General features: G+C 35.8%; 1 protein-coding gene across 1 annotated transcript; it reads left to right on the forward strand.

The window, feature by feature from the left end:
* Positions 1-9,672: 9,672 nt before the first annotated feature.
* Positions 9,673-14,364, forward strand: LOC126605910 (phosphatidylinositol 4-phosphate 5-kinase 1-like). Its single transcript, XM_050273363.1, has 8 exons — positions 9,673-11,281; positions 11,412-11,576; positions 11,754-11,919; positions 12,104-12,214; positions 12,317-12,510; positions 12,595-12,725; positions 12,816-12,909; positions 13,385-14,364. The coding sequence occupies exons 1-8, from the start codon at positions 10,116-10,118 to the stop codon at positions 13,692-13,694; spliced, it is 2,337 nt and encodes a 778-aa protein (XP_050129320.1). The 5' UTR covers positions 9,673-10,115; the 3' UTR covers positions 13,695-14,364.
* The last annotated feature ends 10,306 nt before the right edge of the window (positions 14,365-24,670 follow it).

Below are 24,670 nucleotides of genomic sequence, written 5' to 3' on the forward strand. Positions count from 1 at the left end.
CATGGAGGCTCAATGCTATTATTGTTAACGTTCGTTATCTATGTGGTTTCTTCCTTCATATTACCTCGAAACATGTGGGATAGGGAGCTAATTTTGTTGGTTAATGTCATGTTTTTTCTTGGTCAATCATGTTGCAGGAGAATGACTTACATGAAATAGATTCACTGTCATTATAATGCCTAGATCCAATATTACGAGCAAGTTTCATTTCATATCATTGGATTATTAGATTGAGACGTCAAGTGACAGTAAACTCATTTTGTGTAAGTTACTCTCTTGTCGCAAAGCATAATGTTTAATTGATTGGGTATAGGTTGTGAGAGGGGCTTTACTTTGTAGTGACTCTTTTTCTTTTCAGATTACTGTTGAGTAAAATTGATGGCAGACTATTTATTAGTATGGTTTAGTATAATTCAACGGTTGAATCGTTGATTGACTTGTAATTTGTAATGTACTCATTTCATTTACAAATGCTGCACATCACATTCACATCTACGTGGTTTAAAAAATTTAATTCTTGATCATTTCAAGATTTTTTTATCATTTTATTAAAATAATAGAACCATAGATGTGAAACATACGATCTTACAAAATTATATTAATTTATTTGACCTAAATGTCACAAAGCTTACAAACAAAACTTTGAATATTTTTAATGTGTTTAATTACATACAATAAAAACTCTCTAAAGTTACACAGTTGGGACCAAACCAAACCAAACTTATAATTTTAGGGAGGTTATTACTAGAGTTGTAGTTAAGAAATATTATTTTTTTACTTATGTTTTTTTAATGAATGTTGTCTTTCCTAAATAGGATTTCTTGGGCATTGAGTATTTTATTCGTTGCATATTTTTGTATTCATTAACTATTATAAGTATGTGGAAGTGTGACCAAGAAAAATTATAACTTATTACAATACGTATCGTTTATATTAATACATAACTGGTCTCAAGTTGATACCGAAATTGTTTTAGGAAAGTTGTACTATATTTATTATTTAATATCTGGAGATTAGGAGATCCAACAGAAAGGCGAATGATTGTGTATTATTGGTGGATGTAGACTGTAGATATATCCTTGAGTCCTAGACTAATGGTAGAAGAGAATGATATAGTTGTTCTACTAATTATTTATCCATATTATTGGTCAATTAACTCGTTGGATGACGTAAATTCGAATTATATCAGTAAGTGGCCAATCCAAATCATCAAAGTGTCTTTCTTGTATGCAAAGTTGGGGTTCTATAAGCAGACCATTACCAAACACTAATCAAACTTTATTTTTAATTCACTTATTTAAAATATGCATTCAGAGATTTATATAGGCATAATTGTGTAGAAAGTCGTCTAGGTATTGTCCATACCTAGGTTATTATTTTTTATTTTTTTACAAATGCGAACTATTTGGTGCTTTTTCCTGTCCTGTTTATATGAGTTGATCAGAAGGGAAGGGGGGGGGGGGGGAAATTAAAAAAAATGTTTTGTTGTGTGGTTCGACACAATTCATTTGTTACGGATATAAATAGATAAAATTTCACATCAAAAGAGTGTCACAATAATCTTATAATATAAAAGACTTTTGGATAAAATTCTGATTTGAATATGTTCATTCAACTTGACCTCACTCAAAGTATTAGACCTTAAATTGGAGACAATATTAAGATTGCCGTCGGATTTCTAATAGGACTCACGTTGATCCGTGGCACAACAAAGAAAATATAGTAAACTACGATGGGTGAAACAAATCCTATAAAATTGGTAAATCGTAACCTGACGTTGGTTTCTTAGTTTAAAAGAAAGACATCCCTCATTAGAAACTTCATATATGCAAATTATCGATCCCACGTACACACACAAATATACTCGACTGAATGCATTATTGGTTGATGTATACATAATGTTGAACTAATGACGGAAGGTTGAGAATTATAAGTTGATTAATTTGGTGTGAATTAATTAATTTGTGGACTAAAGGGATTGAATTAAATAACTGAATGGCAAATCAAAGTCCTCAAAGTGTCTTTCTTCGTTTATTTTAAAGTTGAATTTCTAAAGGGTATATTAAGTAGATGATAAACAAAAAATATTGGCTAAATTTTATTTTTAATAATGCAATTGTGATTGAAAGATATAGGCAGAGCATAAATTATGGAGAAAGTCGTTACAAAAGTATCGTTGTCATGCGTGTTTGGAAATCGAAATTAGAGGGCCTAATACACCTTTACGTGCTTGTTTAGCTATCAATTTATCCTAAATAGATAGTTGAGAATAAAAAACCTCCCCGCGGCTAGAGAAAAGCAAGAGAAAAAAACCCTAAGTCGCGGACCCTTGTCTATGGTGTTGGACTTGGCAGTAATTCTTCATGATTTCTTCAATGAGAGCCTTCGGTTGGTGGTTATGGTCGCTCTCTCGCTTTGTCAAGGTCATTATTCTAAAGATCCCCGTATAGGTGTTAGGTAGCTGGTCACAACCCCGATTAGTCTCTAGGCGTTTGAAAATTAAGCATGTGTGCCTAGACCCGCTTAGGCATCCGCGCCCACCTAACCCGACTAAACCTATCTAGGCACCCACCTAGATCGCGACTCTCACTTATGGCTGGTTTGGTATTGATGTGCTTTGAAAAAAAGATGCTTCTGCTGTGCTGTGAGAATAAGTAGCTGTGAAATAAAACAGCAGAGTGTTTGGTAAACTTTTTTGTAAAAATGATTTTGAAAAAAAAAAGCAGTATTATAGTGTTTGGTAAACTTTTATGTAAAACAGATGTGAAAAAAAGTCGGCTCAAATCTGGGTTTTGCATCTTCTTGTTTTTGGCTTTTTTTCACCCAAAACTGTGAAAAAAAGTTGAAGCTGAATGTTTACCAAACACAAAAAAGCTCCTAGCTTTTTTTGATACCAGCTTTTTTCAGAATCACCTCAGTACCAAACCAGGGCTTAGATAGATAATCGATAACTTTCATTTTGCATTTTATTTTTTCAATAAAATGTAATAGACTTGTTGAATACTTGGATGAACACTCATCATATGCTAGTTCCCCATGTTTTCAATATGCTCGAATACTTTGTAATCTATGTGTCATTTTATTTTGCAATTTATGTATACAATTATGTGTTTTTTTTTCAAGTATAAATGGGCACTTATTTGTACATTATAAAAAATTTACTTAAATCCGCCTAGTCCACCTAGCCGCCTAGGCGCTAGGCTCCAACAACCACCCGACTAGCGCCTACCGTCTTTTAAAACCTTGGTCGAGGAGAGATTTTGTGGTTATGGTCATGGTTTGTTCAATCTTGGATTATAAAGCAACATTGTTGTTCAAATCTAAGGTGATGGTGTTTATGGTTTGTGCGCTCTGCAAATGACTAAACTCGACATTTGTTAAAGGGGACTAATATCAGAGTTTCTTGCCAATGATTGCAAAATCATCAAAGATTGGTGCAATCTTCATCTTGTGGAGCCTCTAGGATAGTTCTCGGCCTATCAATGTTTTAGTCCTTGTGACTAGGTTTTAGGACAAAGGATCCTCCATGATTGAAGAATCACATTGTATTTTTGACGTGTTTGTAATTATAGGGTTGTGACTATTTTTAATAGAATTTCTTTCGTTGAAAAGAAGTTATAAATATATCATAGTTGCTTAATGTTACAGGTTAGTGATATTCCAACTTTTTATAAGTGAGATGTTTTATATTCGACTCTTGTGAATAACAAGTTATATTGTTGTATAAAAAAATTATCAATTATTAGCATGAATTAATATTACGGTATAGTGGTATTTTGTCCACTTATAAGAAAGAGGTTAAGTCCAACTCCCATGAATGACAGAGTTCAATAACAAAATATTATGACTATTTCATTATGTGATTTAGTATTATTTAAGTTCTTTGTATTGAAAATTGTCAATTTATTAGTAAATTTAAACCTATTTGTCGTGTTCAATATTTTGTACTTTCTTTCATCATTTAAACAAATTTGATCATTGGGGCTCTTCCCCTGTTTAATTAGGGTTTCGTTATTGCTTAATTTGGTTCTTTCCCTCTTTGGTAATCGGAAAAACTGGCTGAGTCTCCTTGTCCATATGTGAGGACTTTATCCTCAATCAAGCGGCAATTGGCAACACTACAAGGCCTGCCCTATAATTTTTGGGTAATGTCATTCATACACTTTTTTTACCTCTCACATATCTTTATTAATTTTTTTTTTCATCAATATTCTTCAATTTATTCAATCCGACGATTAAAATTTGAGAAAGTATATGAAAGGTAAAAATGAATGTGCGGATAACTTCATCATAATTCTTAAAATGAGACATAAGGAAGGTAATATGGAACGAAATGACATGAAAATAGATCCAACAAGAAAGTACTATGCATTAGTAGTTGAAACTATTCTCATAATTCTTTGTTCTGTAATTTCCAATGAAAGTTTGGTAAATTATTTTGTACAAAAAGTATTGATTTATGCAGCGAAGTGGTAACTGAAATTAAGTTAAACCTAAGTACTGTTTGCCCCATGCTAAGGAGGCGCGGGACCATATTGATTAAATTAGAAGGGGTCACGGAAATGAGTAAGGTAAATTGAAGGTATACTTGTATTTATTCTTTGAGACCTAAAGTCGCCCCCCCTGATAAATGTCTTTAGCGGTAAAGCGATGAGTAAGAAAAGAGTTGTAAACTTAAGGCACTTAGAGTTCAAATTTCTTACAGCGTCAAAAACCACCAAGAAAATAACAAGTCGAAAACCGCCAGGAAAAGAACGAGTCATGAAGCTTTTCTCGTTAAGACAGACAAGCCATAAATTGAGTGTTTTAATATGAACACATGTGGGTCTATACATAACGAAAGAGGAGTCCTTGTGTACTACTTGAACAAGTGCAGGATGTGGAACACAACGTTCATACAAGAGGAAATCCACTGATTTGCTAAGTGTGGTCTCTTTCAAAGATTAATGGGCCCCTAAAAATTCAACCCTTTTTCTGCTTCAAAATGCAAGCATATGGGTAGCCTTGTCAAATTTTTGCTCGATCCGTTAACTTGATGCGTAACAACACAAAAACTTGTTGCTAGTCAACTCGTTAACAAGTTGGGTCGTTATTGAGTCACATGTTAAGACCCTCGGTTAACTAGTTGGATCGTTATCGGATTACTCATTAAGATCTCGTTAAGATCCCATTAACTAGTTGGATTGTTATCGGGTCACTCATTAAGACCTCGTTAACGAGTTTGGTCGTTATCAGGTCACTTGTGAAGAACCTTATAAGATAATAGGTATGACACGAAAACGAAACGAACACAACCCGTTGCCAGGTCTAGACATTGGGCATGAGAATTGCTTGCATGACCCATTGACACAAAAAAAAAATGATCCGTTAACGAATCAGGTCGCTATCAGGTTACCTATTAAGAACTCGTTAAAATAATATGCTTAACACAATACGACACGTTAACATAACGGGTATGAAATTAAAAAGACATGAACATAACAAACACGATCCGTTTACCAAATCTACATATTTGGCTTAAAATGACTTAAAAGTAAACAAAATTTTTATTCACACTCTAAAATAAATAATAAATAATTTTTTTTCAAAGCGTCTCAATGAATTTTTAATATTCATCCAATGAACAAGTATAGTTCGGATGAGTGTGAGATCATGGATAATTGGGTTTTCCTCATCTCGACAGGTCACGGAAAGGCTTTGGCGTGATACGCTATAGACCATTTAGAAACAACTTATTACTTCCAAACTCATCAGAGCCGCAAATTTGAACTGATAAAAATCAAACGACAAGATTGATTGAAGTGGGGTCACGCGCGTGACCCGTATGCGCGCAGGGGAGACTTTCTGCTTTACTTGTAGGGTTATACCTTGGAATGGGCCACGGGAAGTGGGCCAGAGGAGATGGTAAATAGAGAGGTCCATAGCTTCCTTTTATGAATGATTGTGCACCACCACCACATCACCATTTCCAAAGGTGTTTGCATACTTACTTACATCATGCATGGGGATTCATTCTTTTGTTACTTTTGACCAGGAGCTATAGCTATGTTAATTCAAACCCTTTTACCAAAAAATTAAGGGTGGGGACATTTACACGTCTGTTTTTAACTCTCACATATTTTTTTATTAATTTTTTTCAATTCATTCAATTTAACTGTCGAAAATTTAGAGATGTATAAAAAGTAAAATGAAGTGTTTGGATAGCACCATCCAAAATTGAAAGGGAAAAAAATTGGGGTAAGTCATCAATAGTTCAGAATACTGGGTGGTTCGCTTTTATATTTATTAGATTGACAAAAATAATATTTCTTCAATTTAATCATGATTTTATTGCCCGTTCTACTGAGCAGCCCGGAATAAATAAGTGGAAACCATCACGCTATTCATTAGGATATTTGGACTACATGCGTGTGTGGTTTCATTTGGACTACATGCGTGTGTGGTTTCATTTTGATAGAGTTTGGGTTGAATATATTCTTTTTAGTATGCGTGTGTTGGAGTTTGGTTGTTTTGTTGGATCAAATGAGCTTTCATTAACAACAAAATATAATTTATACAGGACACGCATATCACCACATGAGTTTCAGAGCAAACCTTTCTTATGCGTATCACCCAGGAGCATGAGCAAAACGCCATGATTATAATAGATTTTGAGAGGTAAAAATGAGTTTATGAATATCGCTACTCAAAATTAATTGGTCAGTTCGGTTTCTTATCACAAAGCTTGATTTCTACTTCTTATAAATTATAATAAATTAGAATGAATAACATATGACACTAATATGTAAAAACTCAAACGATACAGGTGGAGTCAAAATTGATCGATTGAAGCACCTTAAATTACTTGAGAGTTTGTTACATTTTTAAGCACTTGCTCATCTTCAACACACATTAGAATCTTTAAATCGTGTCCCAAATCAATCAGAAAAGATTTATGAAGGTTGTTAGCAGACCCATATATAATTAATTTGGATCAGCACATATAAAAAGAAAAAAGCCAACCCACAAAAGTATGTCAAAGATACATAATATAATTCAAACGAAAAAAAAAATCATCAGTACGCGTAAATAGGAATCTCATAAGATACATAATTGGTTGCCTCCTCTTGTTGGAAATGTTAAGCGAAATGTTGATGCCGCTTTAGAAGTTACAGTGGCGATGACCCTTTTCCAAGGCACGGCCACTTCCTCGAGGCATGCCGGCTAGTATTTGCGGTCGCATGCACAGTCCTAGTTCTTAACTGGGTATATTCGTTTCAATGGATTCATAGTCCGATGTCACTAGTCAATGATATGAATGTATAGGTAAAAAGTCTTTGGCTCTTGATGGTCATCTTATCGAAGATATGCAATAAGATAGCTCATGAGCTTGCTGGATATACACAACAAATTGTGCTAATATGGTAAATTGGATCCAACATGCATCTCCTTACTTGGAGCCTTGTTTGTGTAAGGAAGGGAAAGCTTCGAACTTGGGTGAAGAGGGTTATAAAAGCGTTTGATTTCCACTATGGCACTACAAATCGTCATCATTTCTTATTACAGAATAAAACTTTGTAAAATGTAAGTAATAAGAAAGAGTTAAGTAGTTGCACCAAATTATGGAACAATTTCTAAAAAAGGTATTAACATTCTCCGTCCACCCAAGCGGATTTGAGAAAACACAAAATAAGACCATATATACTAATTTGCGCATGTCTCTCATCAAATGATCATCAAAGATCGTTTTCGATTCTTATTTTCTTGAAAGCGATATTTCAATCCTACAATATATACGATTCATCTACTCACAACAACAACAAAATTATAATTATTAATCAAATACTACAAAATTAGAAATTCTTGTGAGGCCGAAAATTGGGCACAACATCTAATTCCTGACAACAATAATAACACGATCGACCAACCACTTAAAATATAAAGTAAAACAAATATGAAAAAAGAAAGAATTTATTTATTGTCATAAAAAGAGCAATGGACATATGTATGTAACACATTTTTAGAAGTGTTATGGTTATTTATCATGCAATGTAATATAATTTATTTTTCTTTCCAAATCATATTATGTGATATATGGGTTGACAATTAATACATTCTAGGGCAATGAGTTTGTAGTTTTGGAGAGATTTTTCAACATGATTGTCATATTGTCTCATGATGTTATAATTTCACTAATATTATACACGAGTTTGTTTATAATTAATATACCTTTGGATAGAAGTAGACCTGCAAACAGGTCGGATTCGTATCAGATCAGCTGTGATCTGCATGCGAATTCATTTACAATCAGATTAACGAATTTGGTACCCATTCAAAGCATCGGATTTCACTTGTCGATCCCAATCCAATTAGCATTGAATTTTAGATCAGATCATAAACTTGTCAGATTTAATTTAAGACCTAAAAAAAAAATTAAAATACCACTAGTAACATCATTGTTTTATTATTTTTAATTAAGAGTTTCATATTGAATAATAATAAGGGAACTTTAACGAAAAGTTCTTGATACTATTCACTTTAATGAAAAATCACATTTTTACACAAAAAGTCAATCCTGATACTATTCACTTTACCCTTTATTTTGTCCTTATCATTAAAACTCAAAGTTTAAAATAATTTTCATTGGTTTTCCTTAATAATAAAGTAGGATACAAGTAAATAAAAATAAATAATATGATATATTAAGTCGGATCAGATCAGCCTTGATCCATATCCAGATTCATTTATAATTGGATTATCGAACTTGGGTCTTATTCAGTAATCGGATTGGAAGGCGTGATTTATACTCTAGTAATTGCATCATATTCGGATCGGATCCAGGGCCAAATTTGATCCATTGACATATCTAGTTATAAGGACTTAGTTAAAAAAAAAAACGAGTTTATTTCCACTAAAACGTCTTGAGCCATTAATACATGACCTTGTATTAGTGTTTCAGAATGTCACATCAACAATAAGTACATGGGTTAATAACACTACGTAGCTGTTTGACAGTTCCACTTAAAAATGTTGGTGATTTTATTGATTAAAGCTTTCTGGCCTGCGAGTTTTTGAAATCAATTCTTCTTCTATAGTATCTCTTGTATACAAAAACACTATACAAAAATACAAATACATACTTATGTATAAATTGGCTAACTATAAGGACAATCACATCCAAAATTCACTCATTTTTAGGCATTTGACAATGGCGCACACACACGTTCGGTGGTATAATCTCGTGAGGTATAAATAGGGTCGTGAAAACAAAGGACATGTCACATAATTCAGGAGAGTGGTCCCCACCAAACAGGCAAACCCTGTAATATCCACACTGGCAGATTCGTCATTCAAAAAATCCCAATCCAAGGAAAAGAAAAGGGCAAACGAGGGTTATCGAAATTGCGTAACTGTACATTGCCCCTATCGGCAAGGCTTACAGCCTCGTGAATCTTCATATTCCCAGGCGATTCCGTCACGTCACGACGAGACGACGGAGGAATACGAAAGGAATAGTACGGGGGCAAATTCGTCAACTAAAAAAATGGAACAGGAAAGCTGACGCGGCGGCATGGGAGTGGGGGGTAGTATTTCGTTGGCAGCAGCAACGTTCCCTAGGCAAAAGCCGGCTCATCAATTCTCCGTCCCTCCTCCTTCTTCCTTCTTCCTTTACCTTTTTTTATTTTTTATTTATTATTTATTATTTATTTTTAAAATTTATTAATTTATTAATTTTTGGGTTTTGTATTTATATTGGGGTTTTCTCTCTCATCGTCTTTACTCTCTCTCTCTCCTCTGAGTTTCTCTCTCTATCCTTTTCTCTGCTGCGCCTTGTGTTGGTTTGTAGGATTCCCATTCCCACCTATTTTCCCAAAACACAAAGCGCTCAAAAGAGAGAAAGAGAAGACAAAAGAGAAACCCAAATTCCAAAAAACCAACAAAAAGAGCAAACACCACCCATTGCTCGGCCGCAAACGCCCACCGGATTTCGTTTTCCGGCTAGTTCAGCAACCCCAATGTTGCCGGACTGACCCAGGAGCGAGAGGTGAGAGTTCAGAGCTGTCCGCTTTGCTGTGACAGTGCTGTCACTGTTTGCGTTTTTGTGGGTTGTGGCTGTGTATATATGTGAGGCAAAAATGCGCGAAGAACTGCTGTGTGAATCGCCGAGCGACGTCGTTTCCCACCCCAAGAAGAAGAGGTCGGAGGAGGAGAAAGGGGAGAGAGAGCTGTCGACGCACTTGGTGTTGGCACCGGCGGCAGTGGCTTCAGTCGGCCGGAGCCGATCTCAGGCGACGACGCGGCGAGTGACGCCGACGACGACCACGACCATCGCGACTTTCCCCTTCACGACGTCGTCGAGCGTCGAGAGGTACCTGCCGAACGGAGATCTCTACATCGGGAGCTTCTCCGGGTCGCACCCGCACGGATCCGGCAGGTACCTCTGGGCCGACGGATGCATGTACGAAGGGGAGTGGCGGCGTGGCAAGGCGTCAGGGAAAGGCAGGTTCTCGTGGCCGTCGGGCGCGACGTACGAGGGTGAGTTTAAGTCGGGTCGGATGGAGGGGCGCGGGACGTTCACCGGATCCGACGGGGACACGTATCGGGGCTCCTGGTCGTCGGATCGGAAACACGGGTTCGGGGAAAAGCGGTACGCGAACGGCGATTTCTACGAGGGTACGTGGAAGCGAAACGTCCAGGAGGGACAAGGCCGGTACGTTTGGGAGAACGGCAATGAGTATGTCGGCGAGTGGCGAAACGGCGTCATTTCGGGTCGGGGCGTTTTGATTTGGGCCAACGGGAACAAATACGACGGGCAGTGGGAAAACGGCGTTCCCAAAGGTAACGGAATATTCACCTGGCCTGACGGCAGTTGCTATGTTGGGACATGGAACAAGGACTTGAAGGTTCATCAGCTTAACGGGACGTTCTATCCGGCTAACGGCGGAAAAGAGCAGAGACTGACCGACATTGGGGATTTCGGGTCGGAGAATCCGACCATTACGATGCGAAAACGCAGTGTTTCGTCGGTTGATGGGGCGAGAGGGAGCTTGGCGGAGAGGACTTTCCCCAGGATTTGCATCTGGGAGTCGGATGGGGAAGCTGGGGATATCACTTGTGATATCATCGATAATGTGGAGGCATCGATGTTCTATCGAAACGGCACCACTTTCGATCGAGATGGGTTCGGGAAGTTCGGGCGAAGTCCTTGTTGTTTCTCCGGCGAACCCAAGAAGGCCGGCCAAACTATTTCAAAAGGGCATAAGAATTACGATTTGATGCTCAATCTTCAACTGGGCATTAGGTACTTTTTCCTTTCTGTCGATTTTTCGATTCTTAGTTTTTGCTAATTTACTAGTTTTGGAGTGACTTCTAGATTGTGGGTTTGATTTTTTGGAGTTTGGTGTTTGATATTTGATGTGTTTGGTGCTTAGGTACTCAATTGGGAAGCATGCTTCGATAGTCCGGGACCTTAAGCCCAGTGATTTCGATCCGAAGGAGAAGTTCTGGACCAGGTTTCCCCCCGAAGGATCAAACAAAACGCCGCCCCATCAGTCGTTTGAGTTCCGATGGAAGGACTATTGTCCTATGGTCTTCAGGTATGTTATGCTTTTCAGCCTGTAGCTCTATATTTTGGTTGATTACTTCTTGTTGGATTACCATATTTTATCAATTGAATACTATAACTAGAAGTTTGGTAACAAGCATTGAGCGATTCGAACTACATTCTTACGAGGTTTGTTATTAAAAAGTAAAAACTCGAATTGGTATTTCAGACGTTTGAGGGAGCTATTCCAAGTTGATCCTGCCGATTATATGCTGGCTATTTGCGGAAATGATGCGCTTAGGGAGCTTTCATCTCCAGGGAAGAGTGGAAGCTTTTTTTACCTGACTCAGGACGATAGATTTATGATTAAAACAGTCAAGAAATCGGAAGTCAAGGTTAGTTGCCCACCTGTTTGACTTCTTTAGTATTCATTTTATACTTAATTGGAGACAATTGGACATTTCTGGGGCATAATTAGCGCTCTGCTGACTTGTTTGTTTCCTAGGTACTATGTTTTCTTATTTCGGCATTTCATAGGTTGACGTTGCTGAAATGATCTGACTAGTTATTTGTTTTCAGGTGCTTATCAGGATGCTTTCGAGCTATTACAGACATATGTCTCGGTATGAAAATTCTCTCGTGACAAAGTTCTATGGTGTGCATTGTGTCAAACCTGTCGGTGGCCAGAAGGTACATGTTGGGGAGACTAATTTGCATTGGTTAGAACAATCAAGCTCTTTGTTCAATGATAGGACATATTTTCTAACTGGTTGTCCTTTGATTGGAAAACAGACGAGGTTTATCGTGATGGGCAATTTGTTCTGCTCTGAGTACAGAATACATAGACGATTTGACTTGAAAGGATCCTCCCATGGTCGAACAACTGATAAGCCTGAGGGGGAAATTGATGAAATCACAACTCTCAAGGACTTGGATCTTAACTTTGTGTTTCGCCTCCAAGGAAAATGGTACCACGAGCTTATGAAGTAAGTCTGAGTAATTCCCCCTCCCCACCCCTTTTTGGAATTGTTTTCTCTTAGCCTTGTACTAATTAGGTTAGACATTGGCAGGCAAATTGATCTGGATTGCGAGTTTTTGGAAGCCGAGAGAATCATGGATTACAGTCTTTTGGTTGGTCTTCATTTCTACGATGGCACTACGTATGACAAAATGGGGCTTTCACCATTTTATTTGCGCTCTGGTAATTCTAACTTATCTTCCTCGTGATATTATTGTAGGTTAGTAATTTTGTGTGTACGAGAATGCTAAATCGAGTGTCTGACCCTTGTAGGCCAAAAAGATTCGTATCAAAATGAAAAGTTTATGCGTGGGTGTCGATTTATCGAGGCTGAGCTACAAGACATGGATCGAGTGTTATCTGGCCGGTATTTTTACGAATCATATCTTGCTTTCTTTTAGCTTAAGATATACTCTATTGGTTTGACAAAGATTTATAGAAAGGATACTGTGGTTGAGCTTTGTCATCTTTATATAATGGAATTGGGTGGGTGGATAATTCCGACATTGAATTCAGTGTCATCAAATGATTGGGTAGCGTTGGTTTGTGGTTTGGATACATGTGGGATCTTGGTAATTTCTTCAAATTCAGGTCATTTGTTATTACCCATATATCACATGAGCTCTCCCAATGCAAAAATAATACGACTAACATCGATAGACCCTTGCATTTTCACCAATAATTTTTTTATGGTCGAGGCGTAGGAAACCATATAACATAGATATATGGATAGTGGGTGGATTAGTGGATGAGTTTAAGTTTAAAGGAAAATGTATTTGACTTCTGCTACTGGATGAATTATATGTTCTAAAACTGATATGAAAACGTGTATTCTCTATCAGGAAACCATTGATCTGTTTAGGAGCCAATATGCCTGCAAGGGCAGAGCGGATGGCTCGAAGGAGTGATTTTGATCAGTACACTCCTGGTGGGTTCAGCCATTTGACCCCTTCACGCAGCGGTGAAATCTACGATGTAGTCCTTTACTTTGGGATCATCGACATTTTACAAGACTACGATATCAGCAAGAAGTTAGAGCATGCATATAAATCATTGCAGGCTGACCCATCTTCGATCTCAGCTGTTGATCCGAAGCTTTACTCAAAGAGGTTCAGGGATTTCATCGGAAGAATTTTCATAGAAGACAGGTAGTCTCAAAATGGAAAATCGCAGAGTGCAAAACCAATACTGTTGGATTGGATTAAGAAGATTCAACATATGATCCTCGTCCGACGACAAGGAAATCTCAAGCAGCTCCAGTGGTGGGTGGGTGGATGGAGTAAAAAAGACTTGGGGTAATTGAGAGACGGCTGGACTAGGACGGCCAACCGCGGCCGGCCGGCGGAAACGGCAGAAGGTTTGTGGTTGTTGGGTGAATGCCGCTCCTATGGCTGAATAATTTTGAAGACACAGCCAAAGGTGTTGGGGATGTTGACGGGGGATTTGGGTTGGCTTTTGTACATTGGGTTCTGATGTCTTTTTATTTTTAATTCTTTTTTATTTTGTTTTCCGGTTTTAGGTGAATTTTTTGTGGTAATCAAGGAATGTGAAGATTTGAAAGATAGGTGGTCGTCTAGGGAACGGACCAAAATATGGGTGGGTTTTCTTCCCACTCAGAAGAAGATTCACAAAAAAAAAAAAAAAAAAAAAAAACAAAGGGTGGAGAGAGGGAGACTTGGAATAACAAAGAGTGTACAGAGGAGAGGAGGGTTTATAGAGAAACTATGAAAAAATGGGGATGGTTTATGCAATTATGCAGATTTGATGGATTTGTATGTGATATTTTGAAGACAATGTTTGAATAATCAACTCAGTAGGCCCACGGAATCTATCTCCATCTCTCTCTCTCTCTCATCTTTTTATCTGTTGAGTTAAGAGAAGAAAAGGAAATTTGAGGGGTTTTTGTGCAAATGTCGATTAAAATGGGGTCAGTGGGGGTTGCTTTTTGCAGTGAAAGGAAGGAAGGGGGGAGGAGTAGTCGTGGTATCAAAAGCAGAGAAAGCAAAGGGAGAAAGATGCGCTGCCTCTGACTCTCCTTGTTTACCACTGTTTCTGTGTTCCATCCTCAATTACTGCATTCAACTTTTTACCTATTCCAATTCAAAAAATCTCGCATTAAATTTTTTTTTTAACAAATGATATTATATACATTAAAGAGTGAGGGAGTACGCTAAGCCTTACAATGAAATAGTAATGATTTGATTCAAATTTATCTTAGCGAGAATTGAACTTAAATCTTTTACTTACAAGTGAAGAAAAATATCACTAAATCGTAGTATTAAATAGTAAAAATCCTAAATTATTAACCCTTTGATTTTTTCATTAAAAATTTAAATTAAAATCCAACAATTAAAAACTCCAAAATATAAGATATTCTTTGGTAGCAGTGGATAAGAAGTTTTGCTTCTATTCTTGCATTTCGAGTTTTAAACTATCTCAGTCTTCTTTCAAAATTAATATAATCCTCTCATTTCCTTAATAATAATAATAATTTTCATCATAAAATAAATAAATTGTGAAAAAAAAAAGCCCAGCAGCATTGAGAGCATGGTAACAAACAGAAAGAAATGGTTGCCAAAGCAAAAGTGGGAAGGGGAAACAAAAACAGTGGTCCATTTGACTCATTCCAAGGCATTGACCAAACCGGATGGTAAATAGTTTATTTAAGAGGGAGCAGAAACAAAATATAAATTAGGGCATTGGGAGTGGTGCAATTTTTGCACTTTGCAGAGAGATAGAGAGGTCAAAGTTTTGGTCCAAAGCGAGAAAGGAGAAGAGAAATATACATATACACATATGCATATGTATAGTATGGTTTGTGTGTCTCTTTTTTTACCATGGCCTTTCTGGGACCAACTAGAGTCTCATAGCTCAGACCCAAAGCCAGGGTCTGCCTCCCTCTGTTGTTATGATGAAATATGATCTTATAAATCTAATTGATTTGATATAATATAGAGATATTGGTCGGTTTGTCCCTGAACGAGATGCTAATTTTCCTTTTGAATTTAAATTTTCATCGATTATCTCTTGAAATTTTATAATTAGTCAATTTTTTTCTTGAATTTTAACTTTAGTCAATTACCATTTCAAAATTTTATAAATAACAAATTCCCCTCCTTGCATTAGATTATAAAACTTTTATCAGTCCAGTTTTTCATTCTTTCTGTCTTATCATCTGTTGTCCGTGTGATTAAAGTGCTTAAGAAATTGGATGAAATTTTTTAAAATCTAACGTCAGAAGGGAAATTAGATATCTATAAAAGTTCAGATGAGTAATTGGCTAAAATTTAAGTTTAAGGAGAAAATTGACTAATTATAAAAATCTAGAGAGGTAATCAGCTAAAATTAAAGTTTAAAAAGAAATTTTTACAGATGTATGCAAATTTAAGGAACAAATTGACAAATATTCCTATAAAATATTGTTTCAAATTTCAAGTAATCATATCTAGCTTTTGTCACCTTTCTTTGATCAATCCAAAGTTTAATTTGTAGTAATGCTCGCAACATTTTATATGTACATAATCTTTTTTTATTACAAAAGGAAGCCACTGAGAACACAAAACAAAACCTAATTAATAATTAAAACTTAAGTTTTGTGGATAACTGGTGCTGGAAGTGCGGAGCTTATGATCATCATTTGTGCATCCAAATGAACAATGTAGGGTAGTTCTTGGTAATGCAAGCTCCAGTGGTACCACGTGATTCATACGAGTCATGAGAAAGAGAAATTTTTATGAAATTGGAATAATCTTTCCAACAATACTTGGCTATTTAAAGAATGAGTAGGAGTTCTTACTCAAAATTGTTTGTTGACAATATATAAAACTTCGTGTTTATAATAGGAAACGTTCATATATAAATTACGATAAAAATCATATATGCTGAAAATCAATTAAAACTAAAATCATTTAGTTACCGAACTGTATATGAACAAATAAACGAAATTGGTAAAAACATTCCAAACCGACTATGTATTTGCTAGAATAGATTGACTCAACGACCTTAATTTATTCATTTTTTTCATAGATGATCTTTACAGTGTGATTTATAATATAAACGGTTCTGATTAGAAGTACAAAACTCTATGACTCAAAAACTAAGAATTTTAAGTTTGAGTTCGTACACATCTTTAAGTAACTAAGTATTGTTCTAATCTATTTGTATTTCTCTGATAAACTTTTGATTAAGTTCAGTTGTGTTCCAAAAGAACTGGTAATTGGTTATACAGTTCATCAACACATTATTATCCAAGTGAGACTCAACACGCTAGTACAACTCGCAGTATGGTAACACACAGCCTTCGATTGGAAGGTCACAAACTAGAGTACAAAAAAATTGTGTGTTGGTGCGATTCTGTCACTTGAATAGAAAGCATGCATACGGATTTGAAAATATGGAAGAAATGTGACCATATCAAAGGATTAATAAAACCTTGAAAGGCTTCTAAGAGCATTTCCACCCATTTTGGTAGATTGGCGCTAGAGGGGGTTGGGAGGAGTAATTTGCATGAATAGTGAACTGCTTCTTAATCCACTTCCCACCCATTATGAATAGTGAACTGCCTTAACTGTTCCATTTGATTATTTTATTTTTCATGTATGATTCAATTATTCAATAGACGAGATTAATTTAGAATAGGATGCTATAGTTACGTTACATGTGCATATTTTATTTTCAAAATTTTCTATTTTTAACAATTTTTGTTAATTTTTATTTACGAAAAAATAAAGATCATTGGATTGAAGTTATTGTTCGAATCAGAAGGCCATAAAAGTGTCACGTGACAATTAATGTTTCATTCTAGCTTTTGACCCGGCCCCACGCCACATATTCGCATGGATGACGTCATCCTGCCATGGCCGGGCGTGGGGCTAGAATTGCAGTGGCTCCATCCATGGCTACATATTTTCAAGATTCACAATAATTGGTGGACGGTGTTCTGGAGTGGTTTTTGGCACCTTGCCATGTTATCAAAGCAAAGTTAGCCCACATGTGAAACTCTGCGGCCACAAATGGTTTACGTCACTCAATATTTATTATTCACGTGATTTACTTCAATGTTGAAACGCATGAGGGGACGATGTATGTTAAGAAATTTCCAATATTGAAAAATTGAGAAACTTTTGAATGACTTACAAAGAGATATAATTTATGTATTGCCAAGTAGTTTTTGGGTCTGATTGGTGGGTTGATTGGAATATGTTGTGACTAATTAAAATGGACTTGAGTCTAGTTCGTTGTTTATTGTGTTCAAATATGAGATGAACGTGACTGGACATGATGATTTATGAATTCACAATAAAATGGATTATCTAACATATCATTTTACACAGCTACCAAGTTCAAGCTAATGAGAGTAAACACAAGGCTATACTCTTCCCTTCCTTAAGCATTGTATGCTTGTTGCCTTTTCTTTGTCAAATTTTACCTACCAAATTGACATTTAACATTACCCTTTTACTCCTAATACGTGTTTTCTGGTGCTAATGAGAAGGTTTGGGATTTGACTTTTAAGGTTGTAGGTAGATACATAAACTCTAATTTCATAAAACATTTATATGATGATGTATCAAAGTCTGATAACAAATAACTTGTTAGCTTACCCTAAAATTAATTCAAACACTTAATTTCTTGCTTATGTGTCTACATCATTGTGCTACAAATTTAATGACCACGTCACCAAATGCATTTTAGAGGTCTCCCACCTTTCTTTTTCATTTTTCAAAAAATAAATAATATAAATCATAAACTTGATGACATTTGGTATTCATACCACCCACCTTCAAGTGCATCAAAATTCTTCTGCCATTAAAATTCTAGCAAATTTTCGATGTTCTCACTACACCTAGATTTAGATATATTTTTTAAAATCCTAATCAATTACCCCTCGATCTGGATGTAGCCCTTAAAATTCCCTTAAATCCTAATTTGACTACACTACAATTTAGTATTTTAAAATCCTCTTTTTAAATTGTAATTGATTACACTCGGATTTTAAAACCAATTAAAATTCTATCAAATCCGAATTTAACTACACCTATCTAAATTGCATATTAAAATAGGATAATGCTAAGGAGATCAAATTTGTAAATCAATTGATGTGTCACTAATAAGCAATAAGCACATTAATCAATACTTAAGTAATAATTCAATTATCATCAACAAAAACAACAACATTACTCATTAAAATTCCCAACCTGCCCAACACCTAAAGATTGTGAGAAGTCAGCCGTCCTGCTGTAATGTCTCAACCATATTCTTGTACCATTGGGTTTAGGAATTTACAAAAGAACAATTTACACTCTTTAACCTCAACTTTGAGGTAATTTTTAAAATTAGTTACGAAATTTTAATTTTTTCAAATTATACCATAAAGTTTTGAAATTGTATCAACTAATCAATCTTGTTTCTTTGAAGGTCTAGTCGTATAAACTTATGGCGTGCAATATGAAAGCATCTCATGAAAGTTGTTAAAAGATAAATGTTAAATCTTAATTTAATTGTTAACGTAACAATGTCATATTTTCTTTTACTCCAATTTATATATATTTTTTTTGTTATAAATGATATTTGTAAAACTCATTTTAAAGAAAGAAATCAATTAAAATAAATTTTCAAGATTAGGGTTTAGGGTGGCCCAACAATAAATAATTAAAAATTAGGCTTAATTTTAGCTATGCTTCCTTTAACTCGATTTTAATTTCATTTTTGCCCTTGTAACTTAAAAGTCGATACTTTACTCCTTGAAACTAAAAGTTTGCTCCACTTTGCCCCTAGAACTAGATTTTGATCTCATTTTTCTCCTAAAACTTGAAAGTCATCTTTATAAAACTCAAAATTCGCTTCATATTGTCTTAGATCTAGTAATTTCTTATGTGAGTTTGTTGGGTGCGCCAGTCTAATCAATTTTTTTTTTAATCTTCTCAATTTCTTTTAAACTTAATGTTATGTTATTGTTGAATGTTAACTCATAATGAAAATTCATAATCAAATTTATTGCACATGTGACATAGTCTTATTGGGTGTTGAGTTTCATGTATGTTTCAGGAGACTACCTTTAAGTTTCAGAGAGAAGAGAGAGTCCATAAGTCAAAGTGGCGCAAATTTTGTGTTTCAGGAAATAAAGTGATGACTTTTGAATTACCAAGGCAAATTGAAATCAAAATGAAATTTCAAGAAGCGTATCTAAAATTAAGTAAAAAATAATTGTCGCACCCTTCTCATATGTCATACTTGTCAGTAACAAAATCATATATCAATTCACGTAGAATTGACACATCGGTTGAAGCTTTTTCTTACTTTTAAATTTGATTGCATAGTATCTGACTTAATATTTGACATGGTCCTAAAGACATTAGATTTGACGTATGAACTAAACTTACATAATTTGAAACAGAATTGTGCGAAATTGTAGTTTTTGGTGATGCAGAGCTTCAATTTAGGAAAAGCAAAAGCTCGTTTTTATTTATTAATGTAGTGCAAGTGTGCCTTACACATGTATTAAAATAAACGAGTCCCATAATCGTCACATTATCAAATTAATGAAGAACTAAAAAATTGATACTTTGTAATTGGTTTTAAAAATCACTCGAAAACTTAAACAGTGTAAGGTAAAGTTGGCCCTTTAACTAACCAATTAGTAGTCCGTGCAACTTGGTGTTTAACTTTTTACTCTCTCTCTCTGTAGTTGAAAAGAAACACTATTGTAATTTTCTCACCAGTTTTTTCTTGGCAGCCAAACAGCAATTGAAACAGATAACGAGAGTCACAGTTACCCAAGTCTGACGTGTGTTGTTTGGGATAGAGTTGAGTGGCAGCTACCACTGGCTAGGTCTAACCTAGGTGGCCATTTTTCTTTGCATGCCTAAAAAGGGAAAGGGATCCGTATCCCTTCCACCTACGCTTCATTATCCATAAATTTGGATCCTTTTGATCCAACGACTACAAACAGAAGATTTTATTAAAAGTTATAATAATTTTAATCATTAAATTAAATTTCAAGGATCCAAATTTATGGATCATGAAGATTAAGTGGAACGGATCCGGAAAAGAAAGAAATTCAAAAAAAAAAAAAAAAAATTGTTATTTGTTCATGACAGTGTACGGAGATTTCATCTGGCAAATGGAGATCTACGCTTTTCTCTGTTTTTTGTGGGGATAATTACCAATAAAAGAAGTTTATTACCAATTGTACCATAAATCGTAATCTTCTTCTCTCATTGTGTTGGGGGTATTTCAGACAAAGTCACCGGCCCGGGTGACATTTTTAATTTTATTACTTAAATATTAAAGGGAAACTCTTAAAGAGTGTATGGTTGGAGAGTGGAAGGTTAATGAAATATAAGTATACATAAGTATTTACTCTTGAGTTTAATTTGTGATGATTCATTCATATTATAAGAAGGGGTGTGATACCCACACACCAATTTTTACTTTTTACACACCGTTTTAATTTTTGACCGTCGGATCGGATGAATTGAAGAAGATAAAAGGACAAAAATCAACAAGGGGTGTGTGAGAAGTAAAAAAAGTGTGTGGATAACACACCCCTACAAGAATATTTTGATTCATGCCTTGGAATGTGAAAAAGGGAGAATATGAATTCAATTTCATTTCCCAAGGATTAATAATTATTGCGCGTTATGCGAGTTATATGTGTAAATATTAGTTTTTTGTCATACATCAATAAAGTATATATGTAATACCAATTGTAACTCTTATATAAACTTTATTTTAGAGTTTAATGAATATACAAAGAGTTCTCCAAATATTGTTTTATATTTTTTGGTATTTATCATGTTCAGTTCAACTTGGCATAAAAGTATTCGCTTTTGGTGATCTGTGTGCTTTAAATTTTCGTGCCCACTTTTTCTTAGTACTGTGACCTAAATCTTCAGTTAGGGTTTTGGTTTTCGTGATTTCCTTTAGTTAAAAAAAAAAGTGAATAGTGCTTGTTAAACAGTGTATGGCAGTGAGTGATTTTGCTATAATACCATGAACAGTGATCTGCCATAGTGTGTAAATGAACAATGATTCTGGTACAACATCAATAGTAGTATTGGTAAATTGTCTCAATTCCATTGCATCCTTTGTGCCTTAAATATTTGTGTGTTGGCTAAATGACTCAATATAATCGTAGTGTTGTTATGCATCTTGATAGAACAAAGAAGTGGATAATTGATACTGAAGCCATTGATCATGTGACTGGTGACCCTAGAGTGTTTGATAAGTTACATGATTATGTTTGTGATGCATATATTACTACTGCAAACAAAGCACCTTCACCTATGAAGGGTAAAGGAATTAATCTCTTACTCTGACCTTATCAGCTGCCAATGCCCTACTTGTTCCCAAGTTAAGTGCAAATCTTTTGTTGGCAGGAAAACTACTTGATACATAATATTGTTCTGCTTACTTGTATCCCACGTATTGTTATTTCAAGACCTTAAAACTCAAAAGAAAATTAGTTGTGATAAAAGAATTAGGTGTTTGTATATTTTGATTATGGAGGATACAATTGTTTAAGATTCAAGTAACCATCGAGTTCTAAGTGCCAAAGTGGATAATAAACATCAAATTTGGTTGTGGCATCGATGTTTGGAAAATCCGTCATTCAGTTATCTGAAGCATTTATTTCCTTCTTTGTTTCACACTTGTAGTGATTTAGAGTTCAAGTGTAAAGCATGTTTCATGGCTTAGAGTCATCGTGTTTCCTTTCTAGTAAGTGATTTTAAAGCTACTTTATCAATTGATTTGGTACATTTTGATCTGCAGAATCCGACGAAGGTTACTTACAATGGATTTCGTTGTTTTGTTACTTTGATTGATGATTATACTTGGTTGATAAAGAATAAGAGTGATGTCCCTTCTCTTCTTCAAGGATTTTGTGAAATAATGTCTACTCAGTTTCACACTAAAGTTAAAATCTTCACGTCTGATAACGAAAGAGAGTATGTGAATAACACTTTAGCTTGCTTCTTTCGTGATCAGGGTGTTATTCATCAAAAGACTACTCTATTTACACCCCAACACAATGGTGTGTTAGAATTGAAGAATCGTCAAATAATAGAGGTTGCTCACTCCTTGATGTTGGTCAAGTGTATTCCTAATCATTTGTCAGGTCATGTTATTTTGGCTGCTATGTATTTGATCAATTTTTTTTCGAGTCGAGTTTTGGATTTTCAGATGCTACTTGGTGTGCTAAAAAATATGTCTCTCTTGCCTTTGTATTCAAACTTCCTCCTAAGTGTTTGGGTGTATGGTGTATGTGTTTCTACTCTCATCAGCGGAGTAAACTTGACGTGTGTGCTCTCCAATGTATGTTTATTTGGTACACATGATCAGAAAGGCAATAAATGTTACCATCATCTGACTCAAAAAACTTATACTATCATAAATGTTACCTTCCATAAGGAGGTTCTGTATTTTGTGAAGCCCTATTCCGGCTCCTTACTTCAAGAAAAGAGGCCGAGTGAAGTGCAGAGTCGAACAAATGGTGTGGATGATTTATTTTAAGCTTGTTGATGCACAAAACCGGAGGTTTTGGAACAACGTAAATCCGACCGTAAATCTGCATGAAATGTAAATAACACAAGATGTATCGTGGTTCACCCCAAGGTTTGGGCTACGTCCACACTGATTATGTATTTATTTGAGGGAGAGAGAGAGCTCTGAGAGTGAGAGCTCTGAGAGGGGGTGAGAGGGCCTAGGAATTGGCATCTCCCAATTGTGAGGGTGAAGGGTCCTTTTATAAAATAAGGACTCCTCACTTACCATTCCTTTATCACATAATTACATTTAAGTCCCCCGAGTATTTATATGAGATCTAAATACGAGGCCCTAAATATGGTATAAACAGTAGTCCCCCAATTCTTCAGTCAATAGAGTCTTTTGGCTGGAGACTTGAAATTCAGTCCATGTGTGGGCCGAAGTAACTAGATGCTGTCTTAAACTGATGCTCGATATGAGGCAGTGCTCAATCTGAAATGACGCTCAACTAGAAGTAGCACACGCTGCGAGGCTGCTCAGCTCGTGGCTTATGTTGCCTTGGTTGGCTCGGCCTGTAACGTTTGAAGGTGAGAGAGTCCCTTTTATAGAATAAGGGCTCACTCCTCAATACATGAAAGATGGGCTAGAGTTTATGTTCTCTAATGATGGTGAGGGAGTCCATTTTATAGGATAAGGGTTTGCTCCTCAATACATAAGTGATGGGTTAGGAGTGATGCTTGCGGCGAGACGGTTGCTCAGCTGGAGGCGTTGCTCTCTAATGAAGGTGAGGGGGTCTCTTTTATAGAATAAGGGCTCGCTCCTTAATACATAAGTGATGGGCTAAGTCCCCCAAGTATTTTTCATGAGTGCTCTCTAATGAAAGTAAGGGAGTCCCTTTTATAGAATAAGGGCTCGCTCTACAGTACATAGATAATGGGCTAAGTCCCCCAAGTAGTTTTCATGAGGCCCAGTTGAGGCCCAATATATGGTACATAATGTAGTCCCCCAAGTCTTCGGTCAATAGAGTCTATTGGTTGGAGACTTCAAATTGAATCCATGTATGGGTCGAAGTGGCGGTTGTTCAGAGGCGGTATTTGTATACCCTGCACTGAAGCTTTGTATGTGAAGCTTTGTAAGTGAAGCTTTGAAGCTAGAGCTCTATAAATGAATATTTTGAAGCTGATTGGCATGAGTGATGCTCATGAATGTTTATGTTGATTGACATGAGTGATGCTCATAGATGTTGTCATGAGTGATGCTCATGAATGTTAACATGAGTGATGCTCATGAATATAGACATGAATGATGGTCATGAATGTTTATGTATGATTGTCATGAGTGATGCTTATGAATGTTTATGTATGAATGACATGAGTAATGCTCATGTGTAATTTGGAGTATTGGGCGTACTTTTGGTCACCTGGTTGGTGGCATGAAGGAGAGTAGGGGTTGTACATTTCATCACCTGGTTGGTGGCATGAATGGCTAGTTGCCAAATGATATTAGAGTACGGGTTGTACATTTCATCACCTGGTTAGTGGTAATAGTGGCAGGTTGCTGAATAATTTTGGAGTACTGGGTGTACTTTTGATCACCTGGTTGGTGGTAATAGCGGCGGGTTGCCAAATAATTTTGGAGTA

The sequence above is a fragment of the Malus sylvestris genome, chromosome 15 (assembly GCF_916048215.2).
Source record: "Malus sylvestris chromosome 15, drMalSylv7.2, whole genome shotgun sequence".
NCBI lineage: Eukaryota > Viridiplantae > Streptophyta > Magnoliopsida > Rosales > Rosaceae > Malus > Malus sylvestris.

Coding starts and splice junctions, on each gene's coding strand:
- LOC126605910 (XM_050273363.1), top strand. CDS start 10,116: ATGCGCGAAGAACTGCTGTGTGAATCGCCGAGCGACGTCGTTTCCCAC. Junction 12,215..12,316: donor AACCTGTCGGTGGCCAGAAG/GTACATGTTGGG, acceptor ATTGGAAAACAG/ACGAGGTTTATCGTGATGGG. Junction 12,511..12,594: donor TGGTACCACGAGCTTATGAA/GTAAGTCTGAGT, acceptor AGACATTGGCAG/GCAAATTGATCTGGATTGCG.